General features: G+C 43.6%; 2 protein-coding genes across 6 annotated transcripts in view; both read left to right on the top strand.

Annotated features, from left to right (window-relative positions):
* Positions 1-818: 818 nt before the first annotated feature.
* On the top strand, positions 819-21319 carry HTATIP2 (HIV-1 Tat interactive protein 2). Of its 2 annotated transcripts, none has more exons than XM_053561282.1 (6): positions 819-885; positions 1386-1581; positions 3910-4017; positions 14117-14254; positions 19180-19241; positions 20859-21319. In XM_053561282.1, exons 2-6 carry the CDS (start codon positions 1387-1389, stop codon positions 21082-21084), a joined length of 729 nt encoding a protein of 242 aa, XP_053417257.1. In that variant the 5' UTR covers positions 819-885; position 1386; the 3' UTR covers positions 21085-21319. The 2 variants fall into 2 exon arrangements, with proteins under 2 accessions (XP_053417257.1, XP_053417256.1); XM_053561281.1 differs by lacking the exon at positions 819-885 and adding an exon at positions 901-1063.
* Positions 21320-25704: 4385 nt separating this feature from the next.
* The window catches only part of PRMT3 (protein arginine methyltransferase 3), a 136696-nt gene continuing 135663 nt past the window's right edge, over positions 25705-26737 (top strand). For 2 of the 4 annotated variants that reach the window (XM_053561279.1, XM_053561277.1), the window contains exons 1-2: positions 25706-25949; positions 26206-26341. In XM_053561279.1, coding sequence (XP_053417254.1) covers positions 26227-26341 — 115 coding nt within the window. In that variant the 5' untranslated portion in view covers positions 25706-25949; positions 26206-26226. Of the gene's footprint in view, positions 25950-26205; positions 26342-26737 lie in introns of those variants that run through there. The other 2 variants (XM_053561278.1, XM_053561280.1) reach the window with 2 other exon arrangements.

The raw sequence follows: 26737 nt of genomic DNA, 5'->3' as shown, positions 1-26737 counted from the left end.
TTCCCAGATCCAGGACAAGCCTAGTGTAGATAATTATGATCCAAACTACTGATCTGCGCCGTGGAGAGCTTGCACCGAAGACTCAGGTGTGGAAAGTCTAGTCAACCACGTAGGAGATCAAAGTGGGCCAACACCTGGGCAGGGAGACCAGTTATACTGGTGAGACGTGCTGAGAGCTTAATTACATGAGGAAAATATTTGGAAGGTAGATGGGATGACAGAACTTGGTGATTAATTTGGGATGTGGAAAGACCAGGAGAAAGAAGCCAAATGAGGGCGGCGCCTGTGGCTCAAGGAGTAGGGCAGCGGCCCCATATACCCGGCTTGGCGGGTTCAAGCCCGTCTCTCCCCCCACACCCCACAAAAACTGCAAAAAAAAAAAAGAAAAGAAAGAAGCAGCAGCCAAATGAGATGGCCCCATTTCTGCCTTGGGGGTCAGGGGGTAGGGTAGGGGGCTAGGGGGTGCTTGAGCGTGACTGTGTGTATATAGGGACAATGACACTGAAGAGAAGCGAGGAATAGGTTAGTTTTAGTCCTCTTTGTGGTGGATGGATGAGGTGGATTGTTTTTGGTGGGGTGAATTTGAGATGAAGATGTTCAACACCCAATTGAAATTAGTTTGAGGGACCAGCAAAGGTCGAGTCTGGGATGTCTACTGCCTGGGCCTGGATGAGCTGGTCCAGAGGGTGAGGAACAGCGCCGGGAGAAGGTCCCACAGGGTCCTGCCCTTTAAGGAGAGGGCTCCCTCCCCCCCCCACCCGCCAGGCACGTGCCCTTGGGGCACCTTCCTGGCGCCCTGGGGGCCCCACGGGGCCGTTGCAGACCCCGCCCCTTTGGGCGGGGCCAGGCAGCGTCCAGGCGAAGTCACCCGGAAGACGCAGCCGGGTAGGCGCCGGCTAGGCCACCTTTGGCCCCTCTGGCCTCCCCGGGGAGGGCCAGCCACCTGCGGGTAGGGGGATGCCCTGATGCCAGGGCAGGTGGCGCTGAGCGTGGCGGCGGCTGCGCTAGTGGCTGCCCTGTTCCTACTGCGGCGTGAAGACGCCGGGCCGGGGGCTGGACCCAGGTAACCCCCGGGGTAGAGGGCCGAGCGGGGCCCACCCTCCTCCCCCGGCCGGGATGCGGTGGGGGAAGGGGCCCCTGTGGTGCAGCAGTCCGTGGCACCGGGGCGCGCCTGCAGCCCCCGCCCCTTCCCCAGTGTCTGCTGGCTCAGGTGAGGGCGCGGCCGAGGCGCCGCGCTCGCAGGTGGCTCGGCGCTTTCCCCCGTGCGGCTTCTGCGGAGAATAACAGCTTTCTCCAGAACAGATAAACAGCCCTACTCCCCCGGGGTAAGGACGCACAGTCCCTTAACGTCCTAACACCAGCGCCTGTGGATGTTATTTCCCCAGCATGGACGACACAGAGGCGCTACCGAAGCTTCGGGAAGACTTCAGGATGCAAAATAAATCCGTCTTCATTCTGGGCGCCAGTGGAGAAACCGGCAGAGTGCTCTTAAAACAAATTCTGGAACAGCGCTTGTTTTCCAAAGTCACGCTCATTGGCCGGAGGAAACTCACGTTCGATGAGGAAGCTTATAAAAATGTGGTGGGTATTTGAGCTGGGCTTCAAGTGTAACCCCAGTGATTCAGCGAGGCGAGCAAACGTCATGCTTAACGGCAGAACACTGCCCTGCCAGGGATGGAGGCAGGGAAGGCATCAACATTTGGGCACATTTGGTCCGTGAGAGCCGGTCTAGCAAGCTCTTTCCTGCCATTGTGTAGCCTGGAGCAAAGCCTTTCTCTCCATTTCCGTCCTATCAAGCTGGGCTTAGGTTGTAATGGGGGCTGGTGAGACAGAAAAACACGGTTTTCAGGATCATACAAGCTGGTTTCTAGGGATGGTCTTGTAACTGTGGCAGTTTCCTCAGTCACTTTGCTTGTTTTGTCTTCTGTGCACTTATCACTAAAGTTGTCCGTGAATTCGAAAATTCTTCCCAGAGCGAGAAAGGTCTATATGACTGTAAGAGTTGGGTTATTCACTTTAAAGAATTTGTCTTGCCTGACGTCTCCAACTTGTGTCTGCAAAGGGAATACTCTCTTCACTGTAAATTATACTGTTATGGTTAAGTGAATGGTACACCTGACTTTGATCTGGCGATAACCTCCTAAAATACCTGCCCTAAATATCTGAAGTGTGAGCTTCCTTGAGGTTCTGTTCTCCACTTAAACTGTGAACCAAGACCGTGTGATCCTGAGACGCCACAACTACAGGATTTGGTCTTACAGGTTCATAAGAGGAGCATTCTAAATAACACCTGGTCTTGAAAATAAATGTTCCCGATTCCCTCAGGTCTGTGTTCAGGTCATTTTGTGAATATCTTTGGTCCATCAGGACTTGTCTGTTTAAAACAGACATCATTGCAGCTTAGACATCTTTGCATATTAGACAGGTAATATGTGGTTTTCACAGTACAGTTTCATGGGCTGGGTCAGACACTCATGGTCATTAGACACTGAATTTAAGATCCCTGTTTAGAGAGTTGAGTTTTGTTGGCACATCTTTTGACCAGGCACTTTCTGAAAACCTAATTTTCTTCAATGTTGTGTGCAGTGCCAGAAAAATTCTTTTGAAAGAATTGATGGGAGTAAACCAACATTTTATTGAACTCCTGGATGATGAGAGCTTCTCAACTTTTTGTTTTCTTTCTTTTTCATCTTTTTTTAGAGATAGGATCTGGCTCTATTGCCCAGGCGAGAGTGCAGTGGCATCATCATAACTCACTGTAACCTCAAACTCCTGGGCTCAAGCGATCCTTCTGCCTCAGCCTCCCAAATAGTTGGAATTACAGGTGTGAGTTACCACACCCAGCCAATTTTTCTATTTTTTGTAGAGATGGGGTTGCTAAGGCTAGTCTCAAACTCCTGACCTCAAGCAATGCTCCTGCTTCTGCCTGCCAAAGTGCTAGGATTACCTGCTTGAGCTATACCCAGCCTCAAGCTTTCTCTTTTAAGTTTTACTGTCAACTTATAAAACTAGGTGGATAATTCTTACATTTCAGGAAATTACTGTGGATGCTTGTTTAAAATGCAGATTCTGATTCAGAGTATTCAGGTGGGGCCCAGGAATATTCCTTTTTATCATATAACCTCCTGCTAATTCTAATGCCAGTAGTTTATAGATTGGACTGAAGAAAAGATTATCATCTATATTTTACAGCTGAAAAAACCTTAAGGTGTGGGGTGGCGCCTGTGGCTCAGTCGGTAAGGCGCCGGCCCCATATACCGAGGGTGGCGGGTTCAAACCCGGCCCCGGCCGAACTGCAACAAAAAAAATAGCCGGGTGTTGTGGCGGGCGCCTGTAGTCCCAGCTACTCGGGAGGCTGAGGGAAGAGAATCGCTTGAGCCCAGGAGTTGGAGGTTGCTGTGAGCTGTGTGACGCCACAGCACCCTACTGAGGGCCATAAAGTGAGACTCTGTCTCTACAAAAAATAAATAAATAAATAAATAAAATTAAAAAAAAAAAACCTTAAGGTGTATGATCAATAACTTGGCCACAATTACGTGCCCAGTAAGTAGCAAGCCCAAGATGAGAACCTAGGTCTTTGAGATGCCAAATACCATCTCCTGATCCCACAGTATACCTCAGTGATCTTCCTGGTGAGCTATAGGTTTATTTTTCTGGAGAGAAATTACAATTGAAAACCTGATTTTAGATATCTGGATTGCCTTAGTCTAGTTGTACTGTGGGTATATGTGGGCATCATTGATTTTCAATTCAGATTCATTGCTTATTGGTGGAAGAAAATGAATTTGCTTATTTTGATGTTAAGTGAACAGACCCTTCAGTAAAGTTCTATAGTTTAGCCTTTAAATTTAGACGAGTTTTTTGTGTGTAAAATAACATAAGGTTATATACAACTGTGCCCTTGTCTAGAATCAAGAAGTAGTGGACTTTGAAAAGTTGGATGACTACGCTTCTGCCTTTCAAGGTCACGATGTTGGATTCTGTTGCCTGGGGACCACCAAAAAAAAAGCCGGAGCGGTAAGGAAGCAATATGCCCTATTCTCTTTTTGCAGGCCAGTAATGTCAAGGAATCCTTTCTTGCTCTTTTTCTTTGTGCCTTTTATTTCAATCTTTAAATGTAAATAAGCTCTTATTTTTTAAGATTCCATGTGCTGCCATAAGCTTTGCAATACTTTAAATAGCACTGATAAATTTGTCTTTCAGAGTATTCCATGAGTTCAGGCCTAAGTGCTGGAGACATCATAAATATTTATATGATCTTGCCTATTGCAAATACTGTTATCACTGACTTGCCCTAAGGCCAACTATGATGTCTGAGTAAAAAAAAATTGACTCATGCTGTTAGCAGTAAGCTTCTCCCCCACCCCCTTATAAATGTTTGAAGCTTGACACTTTCTCTCTCACTTAAATGATGTACCTCAACTTATTTTCACGCTAAGCTTGAAACTTTTGGGATAGAATATCAGAACACAGAGGCACGATTCAGTCAGCCTCCAGCAATGACTCAGCCTTCAGCAATGATTCACTCCCAGTAATGATTCAGCCTTCACTGACGCAAATCTGTTTCTAACACACATTTTATTTTCTTTTTAATGCTGTCTTAAATTGAGTCAGCTGCTGTCCAGAAGTCATAGTTTACTACATAGTTAGAAGTCGTAGTTTACTACATAGATTCTGGGCATGTATTAATATAGGTATATCTTAATTTATACCGTGGCTATAGTTTGTCCCTCTGGCAGAATTTACTTTCTGGAGCTGAATAAGTCTATTAAGTATATGGGAACATGATTCTGCCAGGGCCACCTACCTTAGGTTTATATAGCAGGCCTATCCATCTGAATCGTTGGGGAGCATATGGTTAGGAAGTATTGGTTTATACCAACCTGGTTTATACACTCAGGTGAATTTCTCTAAGCCTTCTGGTTATCCAAAGAAAAAGTTTATTTCCACTTTCAGTCATGATGTATTTCCACATCTTCTGCAATTCTGCATATTCACCCTGGAAGACAGCTTGGTTTTGATCTCTAGGCTAGGAACTGTAGGTTATAGAGAATTTCGACTTTCCCAAGAATTGGCACCTTGTCTCTTCTGGAAAGGGTCATATTCTTGCTCAGCAGCTTTGACAGTCATTTCTGTCCCAGGGACTGTTGTAGGCAGTGTGTCCTCCAAAAGCATTGAAAAACTTTTATTCAAGGACACTGCAGTTTTCACTGTCTCAAGCACCAACCTGGTTTCATTGGTGACTCAGCAAAACAAAACACTGCATTAGGCATAGAGCAGCTGATTTTCATGACATAGGCAAATCTCATTAATAGGGTGCACCAGGAAAAAGTCTGTATTGCTTTGTTGCATTCAAATTGTGTAATGCAGTTTTAAGCAGAGGAATAGAAAATCTTCACTATCCAGGATCTCTGGCTACTCGTTACCTTTTATTCTCTTTTAAAATCAGTTTGAAAAACATAAATGAAATTCATTAGTAAACAAGGGATAACTCCTAAGCCAAATAGTCTCAGAAATGAATTAGAACTTAAATGGTTTAAGAGGATAGTGGCAGAAAGTAAGCTGATACATCCACCAGAAAAGGTTTATTTGTTTATTTTTTTTTTTTGTAAAACTAATTTGCATTAGGTGCAATATAAAGTTTGGAGGTTGTTATAACTTTGGCAGTTTAGAAGAGACTACAGTTTACATGTGGCTAGGAAACAAAAGTTGTTGGAAAGGGGTGGTGGTGGACATGGATTTCTAGGCTTTTCCCAGCTGGTGTTCTGGGTCAGAAGCCCTGTCTGTGGAAGAGCATACTGGATAGTTTATCAGATGGAGACTGCAAAGCTGGTGGCAAACCTAGTGTCATTCAGTAGCTGTTTTATAACTAGATCACCCCATCTTTTGCCTTAGCAATCTGAGTCTGCAGTAGAGAAACATCAGGAAATTCTGTCTCGCTGTTGAGTAACCAGATGATTTCCCTTTGAGCTGTAGCATTTTAGTTTTCTAGCAATACTGTAACCTGGGTGGCTTGAACAACAGAAATTTATTGTCTCTGTAATAAACTAATTCTGGAGGGTAGAATTATGAGATCAAGGTCCCAGCGAGGTTGGATCCTCAGTTCTGTGAAGGACAACTCAGTCTCAGGGCTCTCTCCTTGATGCCTTTTCTCCGTGTCTCTTCACATCATGTTTCTCTGGAGTGCCTGTGTCCATGTCTGTATTTTCTTTTTTTATAAGGACACTAGTCCTGTTGGATTAGGGGCCATTCTATTCTTCATGACCTCATCTTAACTAATTGCACCTGCAATGCTCCTATTTCTAAATAAGGTCAATTCTGAGATTCTGGGGTTAGGACTTCAGCATATGCACGGGGAGGCTACAATTTAACCCATTAAATTCAGTCTACCTAAATTTCGGTTGAAACTGGTGCTCGGGATATAGGTCTGTTACCTTTCTTCAGCTGTTTGGAAGACCATTTCTTTAGTAGTAGCTAGTTAGGTTAGATGCTAATCTTCCTTTTCACATTTGTGGGCCATACTTGTCTAATCAATGCATGGCCCCCTGACTTGGCCCTAATCCAGATTTACGGGATCAGACTCTCTGAGGTTGGAAGCCTGGATTCTGTATTTTTAGTAGGCTCCTGGGGAGATCCTAACTCAGCCAACCCTGTCATTCCCCTTGGGTCTGCTGTTGGGAGGTGCTGGGGTTAACTTTTATACTAGTGAAGTTCAAAGTTGAAATACCCTTTGAAAACCATATCTACATTGGCTTGGAAAGAGCAGAATTCAAAAATGCCACTGGGAATAGTGCATTCCTCCTTATTTGTATTAAAAGAAGAATTTGGTTAGTGAGTTTGAGATGGGTTGAGGTGGTTTCACCTTTGTTTGTCTCCTCACCTATTCGCGGCTCCAGCGGTCTAGGTTCTTAGATTCTATTGATGGATGATGTCGTTAGGTGTTTTTTATCTTATGGATTCTGGTCCTGATGATATTCTCTTCTAATCCAGGGGTTTGAGTACTACAGCCTGTGGGCCAAATAGCACCCGCTACCTATTTTTATATAGCTTGCAAACTAAGACTATTTAAGTGTTTTTAAATGGTTTAAAAAATTCAAAAGAATAATAAGTCATGCAATAGGAAAATATAAGAAATTCACATTTTCACATCCATAAATAAAGTTTTATTGGAATGCAGCCATGCTTATTAATTTATGTATTACCTATGACTGCTTTTATGTTACAATGTGTTGTTGCAACAGAGACCAGCAACCTGAAAATTATTATTTTGGCTGGGTGCAGTGGCTCATGGCTATAATCCTCATTCTCTGGGAGGCTCTGAGGTAGAATGATTGCTCGAATTTAGGAATTTGAGACCAGCCTGAGCAAGAGCAAGACCCCCATCTCAACCAAAAATAGAAAAATTAGCTAGACATTGTAGTGGGCACTTGTAGTCCTAGCTACTTGGGAAGCCAAGGCAAGATGATCGATACTTGAACTTAGGAATTTGAGGTTGCTGTGAGGTAGGCTGAGGTCATAGCACTCTATCTCAGGGAACAGAGTGAGACTCTCAAAAAAAAAAAAAAAATATGTATATATATATATACACACACACATATATAGTTTGCCCACCCCTGTTCTAATTTATTGGTTTTTTTTTTTCTTTTGAGACCGAGTCTCACTATGTCACCCTTGGTAGAATGCCATGGCATCGTAGCTCACAGCAACCTCAAACTCTTGGGCTCAAGCGATTCTCTTGCCGCAGCCTTCCAAGTAGCTGGGACTACAGGCACCCACCACATGCCTGGCTATTTTTTGTTGGAGTTGTCATTGTTTGTTAGCTGGTCCAGGCCGGATTCGAACCTGCCACCTTTGTTGTATGTGGCTGGTGCTGTAACCACTGTGCTACAGGCACTGAACCTCTAATTTATTGTTTTATTTGATGTCTACAAGAAGACTTGTGAAGTGGAGAGACCCTATGGTTCAAGGGACCCAGATCATAGGCCCTGTTTGGCTTCCAGGTAACTGTGGAGCTGTGGGTATGCCAGTTAGCTTGGAAGTGACGCTGAACTTCCTTCCAATGGCAAAGTCTTTGATTTTATGAAACATAGAGGAAAGAATGCCTCAAATGGAAGATTGTCTGAGAACATAGAGACTGACCCAGGAATCTTCAGTTTCTGTCTAATCTAGTTTAATGTAATTAAAATTTTTTTTTTATTTTTCAGTTTTTTTTCTTGAGACGGACTCTCACTCTGCCCTGGGTAGAGTGCTGTGGCATCATAGCTCACAACAACCTCAAACTCTTAGGCTCAAGTGATCCCCTTGCCTCAGCCTCTGGAGTACTTGGGACTACAGGTGCCCTCCACAACCCTCAGCTAGTTTTTCAATTTTTTTTTTTTTTTGGATAGAGATGGGATCTAGCTCTTGTTCAGGTTGTCTTTGAATTCCTGAGCTGAGGCAATCCACCTGCCTCTATCCAGAGCTCTTCAACCAAAGTCTTTCTCCCACCACTGTATAAGGTTCGACAATTAAGTTCATCCTAGAAAAAGTGCTAATATATCTTGTTGCTGAATATCACCAGCGTCACCTTTGAGGTTCTCTCCTTGACAAGCTGTGCACTGACAGCAGCGTCTAGTATACTTTTCACAGCAGTCTATCATGCTTTTTCTGGAATGACCATCAGAGCTGTCATTGTATGGCACGTAATAACACCCAGCAACAACAATGCTACTCAGCAAGACACCGGCACATGTCAACCCAAACACAGCTGTGAGACACTGATATACCAAGGTTATGAAACCTTACCAAGTTATTCATACAGCACTGCCAGTGTAAGCCCCTGGTGGCGAGTTTGTGAACTTAATTGTCAGATCTGGTAGGATGATAGTTCTGATAGTCATTCCAGAAAAGAGAGTTCCAAATGTTTTGAAGGGTAGACTGGGCGCTGGCATTAGGGTATCCCTTCCCGAGGGGAGTACTTCAAAGGTGACTGTAGAGACGCTTAGCAATGAGGTAGGCAGCACTTTTTCTAGGATGGGTTTGTGAATTTAATTGTCAGCCCTCATACATCAAATGTACAGATGCCCTCCAAGATACAATCAAAGGAGACCTCAGATTACACTATCAGTTAGTCAGCATCTGTTTTCTGGGTCAATGCGTAGGGTCCAGTTGAAAAGGGAGTTGAAGAAGAAAGAACCTGAAGCGAAAGTAGGGCTGAGTGGGACCGTTTATGAATGATAGAGCCTCTTTTCTTGGAGCCTGTGACCTTCTTGAGTTAATCCGGTGTGTTCACCTGTCTTACCAGTCTGCACTGAAATACTGTACCTTGTTAGGATGAGTTGTCCTTACGCCACAGTGTCATTCCTAGTATTCAGGCATTGGTAAAAAAGATTAGAAGAAATACTAAGTAGCTCTGAATTTTAAAAATTAAAAAATAATGGGGGTGGCGCCTGTGGCTCAAAGGAGTAGGGCGCCGACCCCATATGCCGGAGGTAGCGGGTTCAAACCCAGCCCTGGCCAAAAACTGCAAAAAAAAAAAAAATAATAATATTAATGATTTGGGAATTTGTTTCTCCTGGTGTTAGTGGAGCCTTTAAGACTATTCTCTACTGAGTCATAGGACGCTGTATTTATTCTTTCAAGTGGGTGAGAAAGGAAATTTATAATGGGAACTTAATTCTTTTTTCTAGAAGAAACACTTTATTCCTAGCTTAGAGTAAGGCACACTGGCTATGGAACCATAAAGACACAAAAACAATAGACTTAATCCTCTCAGAAGAGAAGTCTGTCTTTTCTCTTGCCATATGATTAGGGAAATGGAAGAACAATTTTTCCAAAAATGGTGTTTTGGGATCTGAAGTAGCTTCTTTTAGTTTTTCCATTTTTTTAAATTTGAGCTGTTGGAGAACAAGAAAAGGTGTGAATAAGGTTTCAAAGATGGCGGCTTCCATCTGCAAATGGCCTCTTCCTCTCTCCAAAAAAATTGGTATGTGTTGATACCTTCTAGTCAGTCACCAGGACCCATACTTAAGTTTGATTTTGAAGTCCTTGAAAGCTATTGACCCTTTTGCTTTGAGTTTCATTCACCAGCTAAAAGGCCACGCCATCAGGGTGAAGGAAGTGAAATTCAAAATTTAGTGGGCTTGGAAAAATGTGTATCTATCATCAGCTTGAGGGCTCAGAGGATTTGTGAAATTGTTTTGGATTAACAGCCATTGATTGCTAATAAAACAATATTTAGCTTTGTCCAGAGAACAGCAATGGAGAAAGGTATGGGCACCTTGTCAACAGGGCCCATTGAGCAGGGATGACAGGCTGAGTGAGGGGGTCTCTGCAACAGCGAGGTGCTCGTCCTTCAAGGGGCTGTTGTCAGTTGTTAGCCAGGCGGGTGAAAGGAAGGACGCCAGCGTCTGATGGCTGGGATGGTATTGATGTGCCTTCACTGACTAATCAGATTGAGAAAGTCCCATGGTATTTATGTCACTTTAATTTTCATCAAACAATTGGAGACGACAGCACTCTATTAAGGAGAGGTTGATCCACAACTAAAGCCAAATAAATTAGGGTCTCAGTTTAATCAAATTATCCCTTTACTGGCTCTGGATTAAGTGAGAGGGACAGCGTCGGTCTAGGGACTTGTGATTGGTTGAATCTTTCCCTTATTTTTAAAGAAGCTGATGAAAGAAAAAGCTTTTTAACAGAGACAACTATGACAATCCTTCCAACCCATTGTGTCAGACAACAACAGAGCTGAGTTCATTTCACTAGTCATTGGTGTTATTTAATTGTGAATAGTGATACTTATTAAAATCAGAGTTCTGGTGAACTGGAGTGAGGGCAAGAAATAGATACGGAAGAGAAATTCAGTTATTTTAGAATTTCCTATGTAGTTCTGGGTTGTTTTCTTGGCATACTTTTAGCACATCTAAAAATCTCTATTTGGAGAATGGCTCTGAGAAGAATCACTTCTCTCAGAGTATTTTAATAAGTTTTAAAACAGTTCACTTCACACTGATTTTAAAAAGCAACAACACGAATTTGAATCAGTATGTAGGACAGATTGGCAAGTCTGTCATTTAAGATTGAAAGTCAAAGTATCCTCCTGCAAAGAGAGGGTGATGACCCCTGGGTAAAGAGATTTATACTATTTATAAATAAAGATAGAAAAAATAAGGCAGAAAACAGTATGGTATAAAGTGAGGCAAAAAAAATAACACTGCCCTCCAGGTCATGGATTTAGTTAAGAATGGACTAGTGAGTGATGAGAAAGGAGGGTGAAGGGAAGTTTTTAGGGTAATGGTAATGTTCTATTTCAGCAGTTCTCAACCTGGGGGTCACGACCCCTTTGGGGGTCGAATGATCCTTTCACAGGGGTCGCCTAAGACCATCCTGCATATCAGATATTTACATTACGATTCATAACAGTAGCAAAATTACAGTTATGAAGTAGCAACAAAAATAATTTTATGGTTGGGGGTCACCACAACACAAGGAATTGTATGTATTGAAGGGTTGTAGCATTAGGAAGGTTGAGAACCACTGCTCTATTTCTTGATTGGGGAACTGGCTGTAGAGGGCATTCAGTTCATCAAAATTTATTAAGCTCTATACTTACGCTTACTTTTCTTTCACGATATGCTTCAATATAGTTAAAAATTTGCTTGGGCTTGATATTTTAAAATTGAATTCTGTATTAGTTTTCCACTGTTGCTCTCACAAATTACCTCAAACTTAGTAGCTTTAAACAACACAGTCATTATCATAGAATTCTACACGTTAGGGCGGCGCCTGTGGCTCAGTTGGTAAGGCGCCAGCCCCATATGCCGAGGGTGGCCGGTTCAAACCCAGCCCCAGCTGAACTGCAACCAAAAAATAGCTGGGCATTGTGGCGGGCGCCTGTGGTCCCAGCTACTTGGGAGGCTGAGGCAAGAGAATTGCTTAAGCCCAGGAGTTGGAGGTTGCTGTGAGCTGTGTGATGCCATGGCATTCTACCGAGGGCCATAAAGTGAGACTCTGTCTCTACAAAAAAAAAAAAAGAATTCTACACATTAAAAGTCTGACACAGGTTTCAGTGAGATTAAATCAAGGTGTTGACAGAGCCAAGTTCTCTTGTGCGGTGTGGAAGGAAGAATCCATTTCTTTACTTTTTCCAGCTTCCAGGGGCTGCCCTTGTTCCTTGGCACCGGGTCACCTTCCCAGCTTCAAGGTCAGCAGTGTAAGCTTTGGGCCCTTTTCACTTTGCATCACTCCAGTGGCCTCTTCCACTTTCCTCTTCTACTTTTAAGGATCCTGTGATTACATTGACTTCACCTGGATAATCCAGACTAATTGCCCTATTTCAAGGACTCATTAACACCCTTAATTCCATCTGTCATGGAAGTCCCCTTTGCTACATGAACCAGCATTTCACAGGTGTAGGGATTAGGATGTGGACATTTTGGAGGGGCCATTATTCTGCCAGCCACAATTAGAGATTATTTGTTTTCATCAGCTAGACACAGTGTAGGATGAAATGGAACTTGGGTGCAGTGGAGAGAGCACTGCTCAGAAGGTCAAGATCTGCACTTGAGTAGTTCACCTGATCACTGGCTTTTGCTTCACACCTATACAATGAAGGGGCTAGTTATATTTATAAGTCCTCCTCCAATAGTGTAGGAAAGATAAGCATTGCCATATCAAATAGAAAATGTAGATTCAGTAACTTCTGCAGAGCAAATTTTTATTTAAAAAGTCACTGGGACAGTAATCCCATCTTCCGATTTGGAATTCCCACTGCTGTAAGACCTCCTTCTAGAATTGTCAGTACCTATGATGTTCAGTTTCAGTAGACTTTCGGCTATCTGAAATTTAAATATGCCAGAATGTATGGTGGTCCTGGAGGCTCTTACTATGTGGAGTTACCTTTTCTGAGTGAAGGTGCATGTCTTTCAGATAGGCCCTGGAAATGCATATGTCTTTCAGATAGGCCCTGGAAATGCATCTGGATTATTGCAGTTGCCACTTAGTTCTGTTTTTTGTTTTTTTGCAGTTTCTGGCCAGGGCTGGGTTTGAACCCACCACCTCCGGCATATGGGGCCCTGGTGCCCTACTCCTTTGAGCTACAGGCGCTGCCCTTGTTTGTTTGTTTTTTTTCCTTGAATGACTTTGCCTTTTCTCTCTTCCATTGGACTTTGACTCATTCATTCAAATATTTTTGGAGCACCTACCATGTTCTGGGCATGTACCAATACTGAGATAAGAGTTCAGAAGAAAGACCAGCCACTGCCCTCACTGGACTGAGTCTAGACCAGGTCTTTGCAAACAATTTTGATTATATACCCATCAGTAAACAAATTTGAAGATGCATTCCTTACTAATAGGTATGTTGCAAAGCATACACAACAATTAGAAATTAAATAGACTTTGCTTTCTTGGTGTCTGGGGAGTGTCCTAAATCATGCTTTGAGACCCTACTATGTTAGAGTTGGCACAGAAAAGAAGAGTAAACAAGAAGTGGAAGGTTGTAAAGTTATGAAAAGACAAAGGTTTGGGTGAGGTGGCTCACACCTATAATCCCAGCACTCTAGGACGCTGAGGTGAGTGGATTGCTTGAGCTCATGTGTTCAAGACCAGCCTGAGCAAGAGTGAGACCCCATCTCTAAAAAATAGCTGGGTCTTGTGTTGGGCAATTGTAGTCCTACCTACTTGGGAGGCTGAGGCAAGCGATTCATTGAGCCCAGGAGTTTGAGGTTGCTGTGAGCTATGACACCACTGCACTCCGGTGACAAATTCAAACTCTGTCTCAAAAAGAAAAAAAAAAAAGAAAAGACAAAGAAATGTGTGACTAAAACTAGTTTCCCAGTTTTATCTTGTCGTTCCCTTTGTTCCTTGTGGGTTTGTTTGGTGTCTGTGCTTCAATGTCATCTTCCTTGGTTTTTCACTGCAGTCTGGCCTTGCTTCTAATGCAGGTATATCCGTCCTGAGGACAATATTTGGAGCCTTTCCCAGGGTCTGAACCTGACTTTCAATGTATTGCTTGGATGCATTTTATTTAGATTCCCATTCTCCTAGGCTTCCTAGCCTTCTACTCAAGCCAAGTAATGATCTTAAGATAAACTTGCAGCTTTTTGGAAATAACTTATATCCTTTTCCCCCACAGGAGGGATTTGTACGTGTTGACCGAGATTATGTGCTGAAATCTGCAGAGCTGGCCAAAGCTGGAGGGTGTAAACATTTCAACTTGCTGTCCTCCATAGGAGCTGATAAGTCGAGCAATTTTTTATTTCTACAAGTTAAGGTTTGTGCATGTTTCTATCTGTCATATACTTTGGAGAACCCTGTCCAATGGTAGTACTAAATAATACAAAATACTATGTAATACAAAAAGGTATTAAATACATCTTATTATGCTTGGTTTTGTAGCCACAGGAACTGTTTTTGCAAGGCTATATTTAGTAAACAGGAGTGATTTGAAAGGTAATTGCCAATGTCCATCCCATTATTAATTGTCCTGTAATCAATGGACTGAGACGGGGCAGCTCTGGGTTTGAATGGTCAACATGGCAACTTAGCATCGGAAGAGATTCAGAGGCAGTGATTCTCAAACTTTTCTCTCAGTTTCCCTAATGTCTGAGAGGAAGGAACTTTTATTTCTCTGGATGTTAGGGGACATCTAGTGTGAAGTCATCTGCTAGTCACAAGCTCAACTTTCTTGTGTTTTATGTTTGAATAATTTATGCACATTTTGCTATACTCAGTACTATATATAGCCTTATTTATTTTAAAAAAAGTTAAATGTATGTACTTACCTGTGTTAACTTGAAAGTAAATCTGTGTACTTCAAGTTAATTTGACACTGCAGGAGGCCACAGCTTTTCCTCTGAGCCTCCTAGAAGCACCCAATTTGGGAAGCTGGGACTTTGAGGTCATTCAGCCAAAGACTTTTCAATGTAAAATACTTTTAGGGAAGTTCATCTAGCTTTTGCTTAAATATATTCAGGACTAGGGAGTTTACCATCTGATTAGCCAACTCTTTCTTGTTTTGGTAAAAGTTCTCACCTTGAGATGAAATTTATTGTTATGTAAATGCAATATCCTTCTATTCTTTATTGGTTTCTGTTTCCCTTCCTCAGCCCGGTCACTTTGCTAAGGGTGACTTTACACTGATATTATACTGAACTTTTCACACTCTGGGCACTATGTTATTTTTTAAAATGAGATATAAATGTTTACTAAACATCTTTATCATTTATTTGCTCATAATCAGCTTGTGATAATGAAAATTTGCAGATCTTTTTCACCTGGCTTACAACTGAACCATCTCTCACCTATCTTTAAATAGTATTTTAAGCCAGGTGCAGTTCAATAAGCCACCAATGAAGTTAAATCAAGAATGGAAGAGGCCAGACATGGTGGCTCACGCCTGTAATCCTAGCACTCTGGTAGGCTGAGGTGGGTGGATTGTTTAAGCTCAGGAGTTTGAGACCAGCCTGAGCAGGAGTGAGACCCCTGTCTCTACTAAAAATAGAAAAAAATAGCCAGGTGCTATGGTGGGTGCCTGTGAACTATGACGTCATGGCACTCTACCCAGGGTAGAACAATTCTTAAAAGGAAAAACGCCTTTTGTTTTTCAAAATACTTACAACATGTGGGTTCTGAGAAAGGACCAAATAGGACTGTGGCTCTTATTGGCAAAATTAAACATCTTTTAGGAAAGAAAATGTGTGTACAATATTTCCTTATCTTTAAAGGCACTACTGCCTACTCACTGGGTTATAATAACAACTCACTGGGTTAAAACATCCAGATTGAAAAAAATAATAGCTAACACTAATTGAGCCAGGCAGTGTTCTGAGGGCTTTTATGTGCATTTGTGTGGAAACTGAGGTATCGTGATAGTAAGATCACCAGGGACTGGGCTGGGACTCTGATTCCAGGGTCTGTGCTGAAGCCATTGTGTAATGAATAGCCTTTGTCACTAACATATGTGAAGCACCTGGCACAGCTCCTGGGCCATGACAGAGCCTCAGCAAATACTAATAAAGCTGATCAAATGGAAAGAGACCTGCATTTATTGAGTTGACCTGTATTATTTGCAGCATGGGATTATGAATCAATTAAAAAGACAGAAATGACGACCACATGGTCTGTCCCAGAGTGAAAGATGATTTTTCCTGAATAGTCCATCTCCTACCCAATCTTAGAAATTTTTTTCTTTTTTGAGACCAAGTCTCACTATGTCGCCCTCGGTACAAGTGCCATGGCATCACAGCTCACAGCAACCTCAAACTCTTGGGCTTAAGCGATTCTCTGGCCTCAGCCTCCCAAGTAGCTGGGACTACAGGCACCCGCCACAACACCTGGCTATTTTTTTTTGTTGCAGTTGTCATTGTTTAGCAGGCCTGGGTCGGGTTCCAACCCACCACCCTTGGTGCCTGTGGCCAGTGCTGTAACCACTGTGCTATAGCCACTGAGCCTTTAGAAACTATTCTTAAGGAACATTTATTCTACTCAATGACAGGTCAAACCGGGTCCATCACATTCTTTTCTGAGCACTGCTGGCGCTGTGGGAAGAGTAGGAGAGCAGCCTGGAGCGCTGGCCGGGCCTTGTGTCTTCTCTTCCCAGTGTCTGTGCGCTTTGGTTTCCTCATCTGTCCAGGGGAAGGTACTTTCCAGAGTATGTGATAGTTTATTATGGGGTATAGTCCTTGACCTCAAGGAACTTATAGTCTGCTGGTGTTGGGGGATCCCCAAGGACACCCCCAAGTTTGCTAATTCACTAGAAGGTTTCACAGGACCCAGCATATAGACAACTATGATTTATAGCAATGAAAGGGTACAAAGGAAAATCAGCAAAGGGAAAAGGTGCCTTGAGTAATGATTGGAGAAAACTAGGTACAAAGTTCCAAGAGGCCTCTCTCTCCCAGTGCACTTTGCACACGATGTGCTTTATTTCTCTAGGAATGAATGTTGCCTGGAAGAGAAAGTCGCCTGAACCCAGAAGTCCAGGATTTTTATGGGAACCAGTCACTGAGGCACTCTCAACCTAGCAAAAACTGCAGACCTCCAGAAGAAAAGCAATTGTTCAGTATAAACCACAGTGTTTGTACAAATAGTTTAGGCACAGTAAGTGAAGCACAAGCCAGGGGCCACCCTTGCAAACGGGCCCTTCTAAGGATAGCAGTCTCAGCCTGCTATGTTCACTTTTTTATGCACACTGCTAAAGAGGAAAAAACACATTTTTGTAAAAAGCTAAGAAGTGTATGTTCACATTTGTGTGTGAACGTTCATAGTAGCATTATTTTTAATAGCCATAGTGGAAACAGCTCAGATATCTATCACCTGATGAATGGATGAATAAAGTATGGTAGATATATCCATACAATGGAATTTATTCAGTTAAAAAGGGAACAACAGTTCCTCTTTTTCTGGCTGGAAGCATGGCAGCTGTTGAAGAGAAGAAAAAGAAGGTTCCTGCTGTGCCAGAAACCCTTAAGAAAAAGCGAAAGAATTTTGCAGAGCTGAAGATCAAGCGTCTGAGAAAGAAGTGTGCCCAAAAGATGCTTCAAAAGGCAAGGAGGAAGCTTATCTATGAAAAAGCTAAGCATTATCATAAAGAATATAGGCAGATGTACAGATCTGAGATTCAGATGGCTAGGATGGCAAGAAAAGCTGACAACTTCTATGTACCTGCAGAACCAAAATTGGCATTTGTCATCAGGATCAGAGGTATCAATGGTGTGAGTCCAAAGGTCCGAAAAGTGTTGCAACTTCTTCGCCTTCACCAGATCTTCAATGGAACTTTTGTTAAGCTCAACAAGGCTTCCATTAACATGCTGAGGATTGTAGAACCATATATTGCATGGGGGTACCCAAATCTGAAGTCAGTAAATGAGCTAATCCACAAGCGTGGTTATGGCAAAATCAATAAGAAACGAATTGCGTTAACTGATAACAGTTCGATTGTGCGATCTCTTGGTAAATATGGCATCATCTGCATGGAGCATCTGATTCACGAGATCTATACTGTTGGAAAACGCTTCAAAGAAGCAAATAACTTCTTGTGGCCCTTTAAGTTATCATCTCCATGGGGGGGAATGAAGAAAAAAACAACCCACTTTGTAGAAGGTGGAGATGCGGGGTAACAGGGAAGATCAAATCAATAGGCTTATTAGAAGAATGAACTAAGGTATCTGCCCTGATTGTTTTTGTAATCTGGTCAGTTAATAAACAGTTGACTGCTTTCAAATTGAAAAAAAAAGGGAACAACAGGGGTGAATCTTGAAAACTTTGTAAGCGAGAGGAGCCAGTCACAAAAGGCCATAGGGCACAAATTGTACAATGTCATTTATAAAAAATGTATAAGATAGGCAAATCTATAGAGACAGAAAGAGACTAGTGGTTGACCAGGGCCCCGGAGGAGGGGGTAGAGAGTTACTGCTAATGGTGTAGGATTTCTTTTCAGGGTGATAAAATATTTTACACTTGGATTATGGTGAAAGTTGCATAACTCTGTGAATGTACTACGAACTACCAATTAGAAAGAATAAAATATTTAAAAATAGCTGTCTGAGATTCCAGGATGTGACAAAGTAAAGTACAGATGGAGGGGGGGGAGGAGTAGCACGTGTGTGACCTTTAGTTCACAAGGTTTTGGGAGGTGCCTCTGACTTGTGTTCTTCTGACATGTGTTTCCAGAGATGTCTGGCATGAAAATTCATGTTTTATTTTGACAAACTTCAGTTAAATCTCAGTCTAGAAATTTTGTGGGGTTTGCTAAGTAGTAAGGAAGATAGTGGGACTGTGGGTTTTCTAACCCATTGGAGTGACTGTAAACCCAAAATAAAGGTTAAGGTCTGGCTATCCTGCAACACTAATTCTGAACTAAAGGGAGGATATTCTTTCATGGTTGGACTGACATATCCTTTACCCTCTCTGGATATGTTTTTATATCACTAAAATAAGAGAACTGACCATATAGCCATTCACTTATTCCATGGATCTTTTTAAATTCTGTACTGTATATCAGGATTACATGGTCTCTTCCTGAACTTCCCACACTCTTTGGAATCTAAAATTCTGGATAAGGGTATTCATGAGTATTGGACCCTGCAAGGGCAGATTAGCTTCAAAACTGCCAATTATTCTCTCTTAAGCTTTCTGTGAGTGGGTTAGTCTTGATTACATACTGAACATGTGGTTTGTCTGTCTTTTTCTTAATAGGGAGAAGTGGAAGCCAGGGTTGAAGAATTAAAATTTGACCGTTACTCAATATTTAGGCCTGGGTAAGTAGTGTCCTCATGCTGCCTGAGAGTATCACTGTTAGCAGTACCTCAACTAATTTTTCATTTGGAGAAGCTGACAGCTAAGATATCTAAGGTAAATAGAGGTTGGCTGGAGGTAGACTGCTTCTCTGATGCACACATCTTCTGACTTAGAAAGAGTAGATGGTGGTGCCAGCTTCAGAATAGCCTAGAACAGGGGTTCTCAAACTGCGGCCCGCGGGTCACATGAGGCAGTGTGATTGTATTTGTTCCCGTTTTGTTTTTTTACTTCAAAATAAGATATGTGCAGTGTGCATAGGAATTTGTTCATAGTTTTGTTTTTTTTTTTAACTATAGTCCAACCCTCCAACGGTCTGAGGGACAGTGAATTGGCCCCGTTTAAAAAGTTTGAGGATGCCTGGCCTAGAACTTCCTGGGTAGCATTTGCCGCCTTATTTTTTTAAACTGTCTTGGGGTGGGAGGGAGGCGGTGTCTGGGTCCCCACAGCCTTTGCTGGGATCTGTACTGAGGGCAGTTGACATGAGGAAAAACTCAGACTCAGTGATCTCAGGTGAAATAATTGATGGGAGCCTGTGAGAGGTGTACACTAAGCCAGCAGCATCTCAAGTGCAGCCAGCAAGTGCAGCACCAGGCCATTCTCCCACAGGTCTCTTTATTCAATCACAAATCATAAATCAAGTTTGACAATATAATGCCTAAACTTGAGTTATTCAAAGCAAGGTGCCTCAAATGATCATGAACAATCACAAAAAGAGAAATGAAGGGAAAATCATGTAGGCACACCATGTGATTACAACATAAATTTTGCAAATTGGGGATAAACTTTCCTAACTGGCTTCAGTGATTTCTATCTATGCCTGGGCAGGACTCGGGCGATAGTAATCTTTGGTTGCAAGGCCCTCTGTTCTCTGCCACCGGGTAACAATAGGGCCATCTTCAGCCCAGTAAAAAGGAGGCCACAGGATCTTGGAAGGTGGTCAACAAGACTCTAGAATCCTGGCCCTGAGCAGGCTCCAGAGATCCTGTATAGACCATTAGGCGTTTGCTGAGGGGTTCGAGGAACTTGGACTCTGGTCAACAAGCCCTCCAGAAATGCCTGGCCTAAACTACACTACAAACCTGACTCCCACGTTTATGCACCAAATAAAACTTTATATCCACTGTGTTAGTCTATTCAAGCTGCTATCCATGATCAGATATCACAGACTAGTGGGCTTAAACAACAGAAATGTATTTTCTCATAGTCTGGAAGTTGGAAGTCTAAGATCAAGGTACCAGCAGGGTTGGGGGCTGCTGAGGCCTCTTTTCCTGACTGGCATATGGCCGCCTTCTTGCTGTGCCCTCAATGGCCTGTCTTCTGTGCGTGTACAGAGAGACTGATCTCTGATGTCTCTTCCTTTTATAATGATACCAGTTCTGTTGGGTTAGTCCTGTCCTTTCCTCAACACCTCAGTTAACCTTATTTACTTCCATAAAGGCCTTATCTCCAAGGAGAGATATGCTTGGGGTTAGGGCTTCCACATATGAATTTTGAGGGGACATGATTCATTCAATGGTGCCCACTGTGGTTTGAATGCAGTTCACCATCTCTTCCTCCGCTTTTCTTTTTCCCTTTAGGGTTCTATTATGTGAGAGACAAGAATTTCGCCCAGGTGAATGGTTGGTTAGAAAGTTCTTTGGCTGCTTACCAGAATCTTGGGCCAGGGGTCACTCTGTGCCTGTGGAGACTGTGGCTAGAGCAATGCTCAACAATGCCATGAGGGCAAGCAACCAGAAGATGGAACTTCTGGATAACAAGGCCATTCATGACTTGGGGAAAATTGATACCTCTCTCAAGCCATGAACACACTGGAGAAATGCTGTTATTATAAACTTTAACACCCACCACCAACTTGGTAATTTCAGGGTCTAAAAAAATTTAGCATATTTTAACTTTGTTGTTTCACTCTTCTCAGCCACTCAGATCCATTCAAGAAAGGACTGTGCCCTGCCCTGCATCAGAGGTTCAGAGCCTGGTTATACATACAGATGGCCCAGGGAACTTGTGAAAAATACAGATTCGTAGGCCCTACCTCAAACCTTCTGAATCAGAATTTTTGAGGTATGGGCACAGGAATCTGTAGTTTTCTTTCGTTTAAACTTCCCCTGGTGATTCTGATGCTACTAATTGGGAGGCCAGCTTTGAATTGCTTGTCTGCAGAGTCACAGCAGCAGCACAAACCTTATGTACCATGCAAATGAGCTCTGTTCTAAAATGGTTGACATTCCACCACTATGGAGCGCATTGCAAGTACAAGTTGGTTCTATGGTGTGTAGAACATAAATGTCTGAATGCTATAATTGGGTAAATGAGATGAAAGGTATGCTGATTAGTATGATGTAAACACTCCAATTTGTACAAATAATCAACACACTGAAATGGGCATGAATGTATTTATGATCTATGTACAAAAGACAATAAAAAATTTAAAAAAATTAATAAAATGGTTGACATTCACGTCTGGGCTATACAGGTGCTAATGAACTACATGTTATTGTGTCAGTGAACATTATGCCTTTGCTACTTCTTTAGAATATATAATAAAAGTTATATAACTAAGCTTATATAATTCATGGGGAAAATTAAGTAAAGGAATAACAATAAATCCTTGGTGCCTCTTAGATTGTTTGAAAAGGCCCACATATTAGGAATGATATGCAGCATTTTGGCCATTGGGATGATAAAATAGCAGCTATATTAAGTGTTTGCTAATGTCCATGTTTATATGTTAACTGTGCTTTAACCCTCCAAACCACCCTTGCAGAGTGATACTTGTCATTATCTTCATATTTTAGGTGGGAAAACTGAGACTCACTGGTTAAGTGCATTGCCCAAAGGTCTAAAGCTGAAGACCTGCAGCTAAGAAATGGCAGAGTTAGGGCAGCCTGATTGCATAACTTGTATTTTTGAAGAACCCTGTAGGAGCACCCTGGGTGCTGTATATTTCCAGACAGTTACAGTTACTTGTTAGTACATGTTGTGGGTGAATACAATGGGAAGATTTGGGTTTTTCCTTTCATCTAGGATGCTTATAACGATTAACCACAAAATATGCACATAGCCAGTAAAATCCCGTGGCACTGCACCTTAAAGGCCTAAGGTGCTGCACTTAAACTCTATGGCACGGAAAGGAAGATGCAGCAGTAAAGTCCAAAGCAGGGGGAGCACATAATGCTGATTTCCATTGTGGAGCAAAGGATGCTGAAACTTACATTAACATCAGGCCAGGGAAGCGAAGGGATTTCAAAGATTCAGTCAATTTTTATAAGGTCTACAGTATGTCAAGTACATTTCCAGTCTTCAGTGTACACTGGTGGATAAAGGCCATTTAATGGAGGGTGCCTGTCATTAGAAGGGAGAGGAGATTCCTGGTGTTAGTCACCCAGAAAAGATGCATACTTTAGGGCAGGGTGGGATCTTGAAATGTGAGCTGTAGGGAAGGAGAGGAAGTATCTTCTTTCATCCAGGTAGGTTTATTTGGTTCTTTGAAGAGCCTAAGGGTGTTTCAGTGGTAAAAGGTGTGAGCCAAAAAGTGAGGGAATCCTTGGGTTGGGGGGGGGGGGATTGCCCCATGAGGATATGCTAAGGCCCATGGGCTCTGAAGCTAGCCCAACCTAGTGGTCAGTTTGAAGTTACTCTCTTCTGTATTCTTTCCTCTCCCAGAAACCTTAAGGTGGATATTCTTCAGCATTTGACTGTGGCCTCGGTAGTGAGGTGGTATGATAGGGAAGAGTCTGTATTCATCTTTGGAGGAGAGAGAAAAGCAGCTCCCTCCTAAGCCCTGCATTGTAGGAAGGTATAAACTTCAGGGGACCAGAGCGTGGCCCAAGCACACCTCCAGACTGGGGTTAGTTTTTTCATGGTAAACACTGAATGACTGGGAGGACTAAGGGATTCAGCAAGTTTCCCTCCCAATGTTACACAGAGAGAAAGAGTTTATGTTGGAAGGATGAAAGGAGTAAGTTAGATGGGCCAGGTAATGGAAAAACCTTGAATTCATTCATTCACTCAGCAGATGCATATTGAGTGTCTCCTGTGTGCTACTGGGCACCAGGCACTGGGGAATACATCAGTGAACAAGTCTAACTCAAGGGAGCAAGTGGGTATTCTGGCAATGTCCTAGGATGTGAGGAGGCTTCAACACTAATATTTGATGGGTTCTGTCCTCCAGGAGTTTACAGTTAAGGGAGAGGAGTACGTTCAGAAGAACTTAGCAGTAATACAGGCATTAATTTCATTCAGTAAATACACTGAGTAGCTATTATGGGCCACATATTGTGCCAGAGAAACGAATGTAAAGAAGGTGGGCACCATCTATAGTCCCCCCCACCACTCTAGAGGATGAGATAGAAACATCATATAAGCCCGTGAGTTTGAGATGTGCCTGAGAAGCATAGTGATAGCCCTTTGTTTAAAAAAAGTAAAGAGTCATGACCCTTACTTACCTGTATATGGTGCAGTGTTGTGGGATAAGACTAAAAATAAAGCAAGCAAATGGTAGGTGCTATGAAAGAAAGACACTGACAGGGTCCTTTTCCTGGAATAGCCGTGGAACCTATTTTAGAAATGGTCTGACAAAAGCTTTTCTGGTTGAGACCAAAAGACCTACCCATTTGTAGAGTATCTGATGATTAGAAGCATATAAATAGGCCTGAGGGCAGGACCCAAGGTGAAAGGTTGAATTAGGAAGTTAGGATTAGGTAGGAAGGCAGGGGTAGTCAATTAGGGAAACATGTGCCATGCACAGTGCTGGCCTCCGGATGAGAGTTCCAGACACTACCTACTGAAACGACTGCTATCCACTCCCACCTAAGAAAGAATTCTGTGGTTTTGTATCAGGAAAGTAAGAAAGTGGCACGAGGCAAGGAATGTTGGTATTCTTCCCCACACAGCAACCAGAGTGTCGCTTTCTAAATACATCTGACAGCATCACTCCCTTGCTGAAACCAGAGTTCAACTGTTTCCCTTCCAGGGTTGTGCAACCTTTTTTATTTTCTGTCACACACTGGAAGCATAAATTGTCTTGGGTCACACAGTAAATACATAAACACTAATTAAAGTTGATTAGCAAAAAAAAAGGTCCTTTGGCATATATTTTTCACAACATCCAACAGCACAGGTAGGCCAAAAAAGTTCTCACAAAATCAGCACGCCACCCATAGGCTGATTGAACACCTCTGGTAGGATAAAGTTAACACTTAGGTCTTAGCACTTTACATGGACTAACTCATTTTATCCTTTCTGTAGTTGTGAAGTTAGTGTAGTCATTCTTGTTTCGTAATTGAGGGAATTGAGGCAGAAGGTCAGGTAACTTGCTCAAGAATAGAATTATGAAGTCACCTAAGTAGGATTCAAGGCTAGTATACCAGCTCTAAGTCCATGCGCTCTCTTACCCATTTTATTTTTATTATTTATTTATTTTTATTATTAAATCATAGCTGTGTACATTAATGTGATCATGGGGCACCATACACTGGTTTTATAGACCGTTTGACACATTTTCATCACACTGGTTAGCATAGCCTTCCTGGCATTTTCTTAGTTACTGTGTTAAGACATTTACATTCTATATTTACTGTTTCACATATACCCTTGTAAGATGCATGGCAGGTGTTAACTCACCAATCACCCTCCCTCCAACCCCCTCCCCCCTCCCTCCACTCCCTTTCCCCCTTTTCTTAGGTTATAACTGGATTATAGCTTTCATGTGAAAGCCATAAATTAGTTTCATAGTAGGGCTGAGTACATTGGATACTTTTTCTTCCATTCTTGAGATACTTTACTAAGAAGAATATGTTCCAGTTCCATCCATGTAAACATGAAAGAGGTAAAGTCTCCGTCTTTTTTTAAGGCTGCATAATATTCCATGGTGTACATATACCACAATTTATTAATCCATTCGTGGATGGATGGGCACTTGGGCTTTTTCCATGACTTAGCAATTATGAATTTGGCTGCAATAAACATTCTGGTACAAATATCTTTGTTATAATGTGATTTCTCTTACCCATTTTAAAGATTAAAATCCTCTGAGATCTGGCCCTAACATGTCTTTGCAGCACACACACACCCTGGCTCATGCCCTGGGTTCCCTCCCCACAGCTGCACCCCGGAACCCAGGCACCAGAGCAGGCCTCCTCCGCCACCAGAGGGCGCCGCAGGAGCGGGCTGGCCGCGCTTCCACTAACTGCTCAGCCGTGGGAAAAGGGACGCACGGAGAACATAATGCCCACGGCAAAGCTGCTGCGTCGTCTCGCCGCCTCAAGGCTCAGGACCTCCTGCAGCAGCCCAAGGGAGAAACCAAAGTTCCCCACCCAGTTGCGACGCCCAGCCTTTACGCGGACCTTCAGCGCGCGCTGCGTCAGCTCGGCGGAGAGGAGAGGCGGGCCCAGGCTCTCGGCCCGCCCGCCTCACGTGACCAACGCAGCGCCTGGAGGCCGGAAGACCTCGCGAGCACGCGCGCGCCTTTGCTTTTCCGGGCGCCCGCGAGGTTCTCGGATCCCGAGCCCGGGGGCGGGCTCGCGCTGGCGCTCGCTCCCGGGGTCCCGGTCCGGAGAGCTGGGCGGCGGTGGCTGCGCGCGCGTGCTGGCCTGCCGCGTCCCCGCCCCTAGACGCGCCGGGCTCTCGGGCCACGGCAGCCATGTGCTCCTTAGCGTCGGGCGCTATCGGTGGGTACCCTGATCCCTCCGCAGGGGCTCGTCCAGCCCCAGGCCGCGCTGCTGTGGGCGGGTGCAAGATCCTCCAGTGCCCACGGCGCCGTGCGGGACGCGGGCCCGGGCGGCGGGGCTTTGCAGGGCAGATGGAGGAAGAACTGGGTGAGGGCCCCGAGCCAGGGGGGCGGGGGCAGCAGACTTCCCACCCTGCTCCTCGTACCCCGCGTAGCTCTGGTGTCTGAGGCACATGTGATTGTTGTGCGTTTGTTAGGCGGCCGGAGCGCTGTGGAGGATGAGGAGGACATGCCAGAACTGTCGGACAGCGGTGACGAGGCCGCCTGGGAGGATGAGGACGATGCTGATAGTCCCCACGACAAGCCGCAGACCCCCTGCCTGTTCTGTAACAGGTTCGTCTGCCTCAGCGCCTGGCCCCAGACCCTGGGTGCCCGGGCCGCGTGGGGTCTGTGTGGTCTGTCCGGTCTGTCCAGGAACAACTGGTCAGGAGTTGAGCCAGACTGGCCAGTCCTTGGATTCTTGAACCGCTAGTTTGGGGTGAGGGCTTGTTCAGAAGGAAGACTCACAGTGCTATACAGGGAGGAGCCACGAACCGGAAGCCAGGTTGTACTACTGTTCTTCAGTGGGCCTCAGTTTTCTCGCGTGTAAAGTGGTCTTGAATTGAAACTGGTTTCCAAGTCAGGTCGTGCACCCTTATCACCTGAGACACTTAAAAAAAAAGTACAGATGCTGAACTCTGAACCTTAGTCCTAATAAATTAGGGATGGGGCTTAGGAAGTTTCTGTTTT

This window comes from Nycticebus coucang, chromosome 14 (genome assembly GCF_027406575.1).
Source record: "Nycticebus coucang isolate mNycCou1 chromosome 14, mNycCou1.pri, whole genome shotgun sequence".
NCBI lineage: Eukaryota > Metazoa > Chordata > Mammalia > Primates > Lorisidae > Nycticebus > Nycticebus coucang.
Note: the sequence above shows the minus strand (reverse complement) of the source record. Positions and strands in the feature narration are given on the sequence as shown.